This window comes from Teleopsis dalmanni, chromosome 1 (genome assembly GCF_002237135.1).
Source record: "Teleopsis dalmanni isolate 2A chromosome 1, ASM223713v2, whole genome shotgun sequence".
NCBI classification, from domain to species: domain Eukaryota; kingdom Metazoa; phylum Arthropoda; class Insecta; order Diptera; family Diopsidae; genus Teleopsis; species Teleopsis dalmanni.
Genome location: NC_051846.1, coordinates 196,623,618 through 196,631,182, shown reverse-complemented (window position 1 = coordinate 196,631,182; position 7,565 = coordinate 196,623,618). Strand labels below are relative to the sequence as shown.

The 7,565-nt window shown below is 27.8% G+C and overlaps 3 protein-coding genes across 3 annotated transcripts; 2 read left to right on the top strand and 1 right to left on the bottom strand.

Moving 5' to 3' along the window:
• Nucleotides 1-1,501: 1,501 nt before the first annotated feature.
• LOC119673323 (glycine-rich selenoprotein-like) lies at nt 1,502-2,383 on the top strand. Its single transcript, XM_038084590.1, has 3 exons — nt 1,502-1,649; nt 1,709-1,793; nt 1,851-2,383. The coding sequence occupies exons 1-3, from the start codon at nt 1,631-1,633 to the stop codon at nt 2,083-2,085; spliced, it is 339 nt and encodes a 112-aa protein (XP_037940518.1). The 5' UTR covers nt 1,502-1,630; the 3' UTR covers nt 2,086-2,383.
• A 781-nt stretch (nt 2,384-3,164) lies between these two features.
• Nucleotides 3,165-3,977, top strand: LOC119673313 (glycine-rich selenoprotein-like). Its single transcript, XM_038084580.1, has 3 exons — nt 3,165-3,318; nt 3,373-3,457; nt 3,515-3,977. The coding sequence occupies exons 1-3, from the start codon at nt 3,300-3,302 to the stop codon at nt 3,783-3,785; spliced, it is 375 nt and encodes a 124-aa protein (XP_037940508.1). The 5' UTR covers nt 3,165-3,299; the 3' UTR covers nt 3,786-3,977.
• A 154-nt stretch (nt 3,978-4,131) lies between these two features.
• Nucleotides 4,132-7,547, bottom strand: LOC119667017 (alpha-(1,3)-fucosyltransferase C-like; the record flags this gene model as incomplete). Its single annotated transcript, XM_038076297.1, has 2 exons — nt 4,132-4,564; nt 7,255-7,547. Coding segments are annotated over 2 exons (726 nt in total), but the record flags the coding sequence as incomplete, so codon positions are not given.
• Nucleotides 7,548-7,565: the final 18 nt, after the last annotated feature.

Here is a 7,565-nt window from a genome sequence, read left to right as displayed (position 1 = left end):
AATGCATATGAAAACATCTATGCGGGAATATTTTTTGGGGGGTGTTATTGCAACGTCATTCCTTGTGTATGTTACCTTGTGTACGTCACTCCGCATTAATTATTATGAATTAAAAAACAATTGAATTATTAATATGATAAATTCTAAACATAAAGCATATAATAATTTATTTAAATCACTTTTAAATATGTTAAATACGGTGAAGTTATTATTAAGTATTATATATTAAAATACATTTTCTCTATTAATCCATCATTTTTTAATGAGGGAATTACTTTAATAAATGATTTTAAGGACTGTATGCAAAAATAATAAACATAATATTTTACGGATTAATAAGGTCCAATAATGAGATATATTTAGCAATTATTATAGATATCCTGATAATCCTGATAATGATGTTAATAATAAAGATAACGAATAGCGTTGAGAAGGTGATGATATTCCTTGCAATAAATGTAATAATATTGCTAATTTTTATTAGATATAATATAGTGATAAGCAAGTTATTGATGTTGGCACGCATAGGACACAATAAGATTTAGTTTAGTTTAGTTTAGTTGACAATTGCGTGAGTACCCAGTTTCAGTTTGTACTTCTCAGTGGTACAATTAAAATCAAAATATATAAAACCAGCTTTACGTAGTTTTATATTTTAAAATTTTAAAATAAATCTTCACGAAGCCATTCTATACTTCAATAATTATTGTTTAAATAAGAATTCTATTTATACTAATCAGAGTTAATTTATTAATCCGGGTAATGAGAATATACATTATAACTTGAGTAATTTCCTTATAAAGTTTTTGTACAATACCTAGAAAATGCTACCTATATTGAGTATTTTCTGAGTATCTCAGTTATCTTAAAACTCGAAGTTAAAACTCTGGAACTTAGAAAAAAATGTCATAAAAATCATTTGTCTTACTAAACGATTGTAACACAAACGTTAAATGATTAATAATAACACACATAATATTCGCATCAATATAATGAAATATATATATAAATATAATAAATATATATGATATGAAGAGTTATTATGTTATGCTAAAATGAAATTATAATCCAAAAACTGGACTGTTTTTATAACTTTATACTTGAATAGTAGAACTCGAAGACATATGTTAACAAAGTCATGTGCGATTATATAGTAATGTGTATAATATAAATTTTATGAAAATATTTAATTTTTTATAAATTTGAACCAATCATACAGTTTTTAAAAAGAAGTTTGCAGATATATAAATTATTCTTAAAATAAGTCATTACTGTAACATAAAATCATTTTTTGTTTGTATATTTTTTCCTTTATAGAGTTATACATAATTATACATAACACATAAAATATAATTTCAAGTCGTGATTACACAAACTACACATTTTTTTATTGAAAAAAATATACATATTGAATACATAAGGTTTGAGTACGCACTAAATAGCTACTGACATGACAGTTTACAAAATGCAACCTTGTGTATTAAATATTTGACAAACACGTCAATACAATTAGTCAACAAAAATTTCTCGAATAAATATGATAGTTAAAATTTGTTTTTATATATTTTCAATGTAAATTCATAAAATTATAAACAGATTATCCGTAACAAACGGAGTAACAACATCAACCATGGTTTACATAGATAGAGGTAAACGAATTAACTGTAAACGAGTTTATATTGAACTTAAGTTAACTTAATCATCGTAGATGGACGTGTTCTCAGCCATCGACCTTGGAATCTGGCTCGCGTTCTGGGTATTTTCACAGGACTATGGTTTACCATAGTGTGTTTGTAAGTTGATTTAAATAACAAACATTGAAACAAATAATAACAAATTTATTATATAAGCATGAGGACCCTTTTTGCACCATTTACAAATCAAAACAGAGGCAGTAATGGTAGGCAAGGCGGTGGCTGGAATTCTGGTGGTGGTGGCGGTGGTGGAGGAGGAGGTGGTGGTGGTGGTTGGGGCTCAGGAAATAGTGGTGGTAACAATAGTGGAGGTAATGGAGGACTACGACCAAACAGACGTATTGGTCGCATAACGAATTCTATGGATTGTAACATACCTGGCGGTGGATGATCGCGGTAATGTGTCCGTGCTTTAAATAAGTGCTTAAGCTAAGTATGGCTATCACACCTACATAGTTTTTGCACGCTCGGACACTGCTGAAATTTAGTGTGATATTTTCTCTTTTGCATTTTTATTTGCACGTATGACGAATTACTTGTAAACTCATATTTGAGAGAAGTAGTTCTGAAAACTTTTGTAGAGGAAATTCACACAACTAAACTCCACTTATTTTTGAAGCTATTTTTTAAAAATAATTAACATCCTAGTACAATTATAAATATTATTTAGATCTAAAACTATTACTAAAATTTACTGTTACATATTGAGATTGAATTAACAAAATATACGGATAACAGACAATTCTTGCTGAATTTAATTAAATATTAAGGCTTACGCATTTACACGAGTATTATGTTATGAGTAAAGAGCAACATTGTATATAGAATAAGGAGCTTCTTGAGATGATGACAATTGTCCCACAATAAAGCAGGGTCGCTTTTTGCAGTATAAAAACGATGAATAATTGCGCGATTATATAAATCTATGATTTATCTAGTATCAGTTTTTATTATATGATTGTATATACTGAATTTATTCAGTTATTATAATTACTAACATAGTTTTCGAATGTACAAAACTGTATTCAGAATAAAGCACTTAACACATATCTGGATTTATGTACGTAAGCGAGTAGAGTTTAGTAACATTTGTTATACAAAATCCATGCAAAAGTACTTTCGGTTACTAAATCAAACTTCAATTTTAGCAAAAAAATGTTGCGAATCAACAGAAATTTAAACCAAAACAAATTATAAATGCAACAATACATGAATTTAAAATGATAATATATGGCGACTAATCAGATTGAAAACAAAATAAAATAAATTGCATTCCGTTGTTTAAATTGTTTACTATGTTCTGATAGTTAAAATGTAAATACTAAACGTTTTCATAGTCTATTATTGCTGACTCACGTAAGGTGAACCAAAGTCTTTAACATATACAGCAAGGAATATTTATACTAATATTCTTTGATTTAATAATAATCAAATAGCTATCGTTTTCGAAATGCAACCTTGTATTTTGAGTTTATGACAACACGTCAACAAAAGTAGTTTACAACAACTTGTCAAATAATAAAGTAGGACTAAACGCTTTGTTTAAATTTTTAATGTAGATTTCACCTATATAAGCAGACCTACCGGAAAAAGTTATTATCTATAATGGTTTACATAGACAGAGGTAAGGAATTGATTTTTTTTATATTAAATGTATCAGTTATCAATTATGATTTAGATGGACGTGTCCTTAACCATCGGCCTTGGAATTTGGCTCGAATTTTAGGCATTTTCACTGGAATATGGTTTACCATATTGTGCTTGTGAGTTGTAAATGAATAATTGATTGAAAGCAAATGAAAACTATTTTATTATATTAGCATAAAAACTATACTTGCACCATTTACAAATGAAAACAGAAGTAATAATGGTAGACAAGGCGGTGGCTGGAGTTCTGGTGGAGGAGGCGGTGGTGGAGGGGGTGGTGGTGGTGGTAGTAGCGGAAGAGGTGGTGGTAATGGCTGGGGTTCAGGATATGGTGGTGGAAACAATAGTAGGGGCAATGGTGGGTTAAGACCAAATAGAAATATTGGTCGTATAACAAATTCTATGGATTGCAATATACCTGGCGGTGGATGTGGATGTGGATAATTGTAATTTAAATAAAAGCCGGAAATAGATAAGAGTAGCACTCATAAACCCTTAAAATTTTTCCCACTGCCGAAATTAAATGTGATAATTTATTTCTGCATATTAATTTGCTACTATTATATGTTACTTTTAAACTTATAATTACAAGCAGTACCTTTAAAAAAGGTGAAAATTCTTTTGAAATAAATCCCTTCAAATTATTATTATTATTATTTATAAATGTATACAATTGTAAATGTTACAATTTTGATATAACTATAATACTAAAATTTAATGTACTATATATTTAAATTAAATTTACAAAATATACTAACATCAAAAATGTTTGCTTAATTTAACTAAAAATTTAGGATGTTGCATCTATACAAGTGTTATGATGCCAGTAGTCATCAATACTTTTGTAAATTTGTGTGCGGTACTGTGTGACGGGCTTGTTGAGATGATGGCAGATATCACAAAATGGGATAGTGTTGCCTTTTATAGTATAAAAACGACGCCACCAGAAATAACGTGCATATTCGTTAGGAGTGTTATTCAAATGTAACAGATATTTAGCCAGCTCTTCTACACTCGGAAATCCATGTGCATCAATAAAGGATTGCGGAGGTGCAAACTTGGAATAATTTGCACCTCCAAATACGACAGGTACAATATTTCTTTTAAGCGCATTGTAAAATTTCTCAGTAACGTAATCAAGGCATAGCGAATTTTCAAAACTTAAATAAAATTTGTACTCAGTGTCTAAAACTTCATCACAATCGGTAGACCCAAACTTGCATCTGCAACGGCAAAGTGTAAATTTAATTAACATATAATTTTTATACAATCTACTGGATATATATTAAATGTTATAACTTTAATTAAATTGTCAAATACGTCTACAAAATACATAAAATCCTACCGAGTGGCATCAACCAATTTTCCCAAAAAGTAAATACAGAAAAGGTATTTACATATATAAAAAACTTTAAAATCCTATATTTCAGCCCATAATACTAAAGTTTTTAATCTGCATAACCAAATAAACATATATATTTATATGCAACATTAATATACAATAAAAAGTTAGGCAAATTTATTAATATTTGACAAAAAAATTTTTAACAACCTCAATATAGTATAATAATTCCAATGAAGAGTAAAGTTTGGATCGAATTTACTTATTTATTTATTTCTATATAAATATATTTTCTAAGTAATTTTTTAAGCAAATTCACAGATACTCCATATTCAATGAAATGATCAGCAGTTACTTACTAGTTTAATAAAAAATTTATATTCTAGAGACATTTCGTAGATGTTAGAAAGTCCGCTACAAATAGTGATAAGATCTGATTTGCATTATCTTTCTTTACTGTCGTATATGTAGTAACAACTGCAGTTGTATGAATTTGCAAGGACTGATATTGTAGCTCTTTAAAGTGACCTACGAAAGCACATGGATACTGTTAAAATTATCTAGAACTTACAATGCATTTAGAAGATTTTTCCAAAAAAAAATATAACTTACAGTGTATCTCTAATTATATGAACAAAACTGCTTACTTTTTAAGAAAACTTTTAGTTCAAATCATCAAGTTCTAAAAATAGAATTTCCTACCAAAGCATACAGTAAATACCGTTATATTCTGATATCTGTCATTGTATTGTATGGCAAATATATACATATTTTTAGTATATGAATAATGAATATAGTATTTATATGTATCCGAGCTTCTTATTATGCCTAAGACATAATTATAACTAATAAAAATACAGAGACCTAATACATAGTTTATATATATAAATTCAATGAGTGAAAAATGTTGAGGTATGGCGGGTACAAAATTGTACCATCCGTTTTTATTTTTTAATCTATTAACATATTTGCTAAAATCCATACTTCATACAAAGCATACCGCCCATTTTTAATTTCTAATCTGTTATGTTTGCTAACATTCATACTTAATTCAAGGCTTCAAAAACAGCTATTCTCCTTAATATAATAATTGCTTTTTTTTAATCTAGATGCTCATGAAACAAACACAATATTATTAAGTTATTAATTTTATATTAATAAATTAAAATGGATATTTAATCCACTTCTTTGACAATTCGCACTCTAATTAACAACGGTAATATTAACCAACCAATATAATAATCCACGTCTATAAGTGCAAATGTAGGCCAAATTATCTAATTAGTATATAAATTGTATAACATTTCGCAGTAATTTCATTATTAATTATTATAAAGCAACAATATTGTTGTTCGCAAAACGTAATCAATTTATATTTCGTTATTAATTATATGATTATTTTGAAAGCTCACTCTGCACCTATTCTACATTTTACAACTCGATATCGTTTACCTAATTTGTCTACGAGGGCTATTCGAAAAATTTTACGTTTGAATGTTATCTTATTAATTTTGTTTGCAATCAAAAATGTATGTGTTAGTGAAAAAGTAAAAGTATATGTAAAAATTGTGCCTAGCGAGTATACAAGCAGGGTAAATTTATGATAGTTATCCTATAATAGCTGTTCTAAAAATTCAATCAACTTTATAATAAATTTTAGTTTTAACGACTGCTGCAGTTTGAACCTGTACAGTATCTTTTCTTCAGTTATTGTACAGTACTGTAATGTTTCAGTTATTGTTCGGTCCATTACTTAAACATCAATCAACAACACTTTTGTAATTTCAAAGCACAGCTGCCATAATGTTCTCGGCTAACAACATAATATTCGTCATTTTTAAACTTACTTGTTATTTTACTGTTTTATTGTTCTTTGGTCTCTTAAATATAGTTTTAGATCCACCCCTAACCGATAGTTATTATTTACTATAAAAAAATCTTTATATATTTAAACAATTACATTGAATCAACGTCCAATACAGTCAAATAAATTATTTGCACTATCACTAAACTTTTTTATAGTTAATTATCTACTCATTTGAAGCACTTATTCGATTACGAACTGCAGTTTTTCGCTAACAAAGGTATTTATCTATTAAACTTGTTATTATTACTAATTTGTCAACTTCATTCCATAATAGTTTGCATAATCAACGTATAACATAGTAAAACAAATTGTTAAAGTAATCGATTTTACCGAAACCAACACCAAATTGTAGTGGTTAGGAAATTGTATTATATTTTCTTTTTTAATTTTGTCTTATTTTCGAAAATACTCAAAATTAATTTTATGGATCGAAAATACTCAAATACTCACTGATAATTTCAGGAATTACATTTTACAACATTGTTCAAAAAAACTTCTCATGCACCCTGCGTATCTGAACACACTTTCTGAGTTAAAGATAATTGTAAGATAAATTAAAAACATATTAGTAAATAAAATACAACCTAATTATAATTATTTTTACTACAAAATAATTTTGTTCATTTACATTTAAATAATTTTTTATAATGGGAAAAATTTAACGTATTTATGTTTTTTTAAATAATAAATATTCATATACTCACTTTAAGTCACCACATTTTCCAAATATATCCACGGGAATATATTTTTGTAATTCTTTTACCAACCGTTCACGTTTTGAATAGGTACGACAATTCGAGACAAACCAAGCTATAAGTTTCTTTTTATTATTAATGATTATAGATAAACTCTTGTTATTCTGCGTCCATTCACTATCCACTTTGCGCCAATATGGAATCAATGCCGGTGCTGTGGCAATATTAGTTTCTTTGTCGATAATTGTACTATAACTCCAAACTATGTCAGAGTCCAAACGGTATGTCATAGTCAAATTAAAAAAGTTTTCCTTATTTTT

Bases quoted from the DNA above. Each gene is read 5' to 3' on its own strand.
- LOC119673323 (XM_038084590.1), top strand. The intron at 1,794-1,850 runs GTAAGTTGATTT...TTATTATATAAG, and splicing joins TGGTTTACCATAGTGTGTTT to CATGAGGACCCTTTTTGCAC.
- LOC119673313 (XM_038084580.1), top strand. The intron at 3,458-3,514 runs GTGAGTTGTAAA...TTATTATATTAG, and splicing joins TGGTTTACCATATTGTGCTT to CATAAAAACTATACTTGCAC.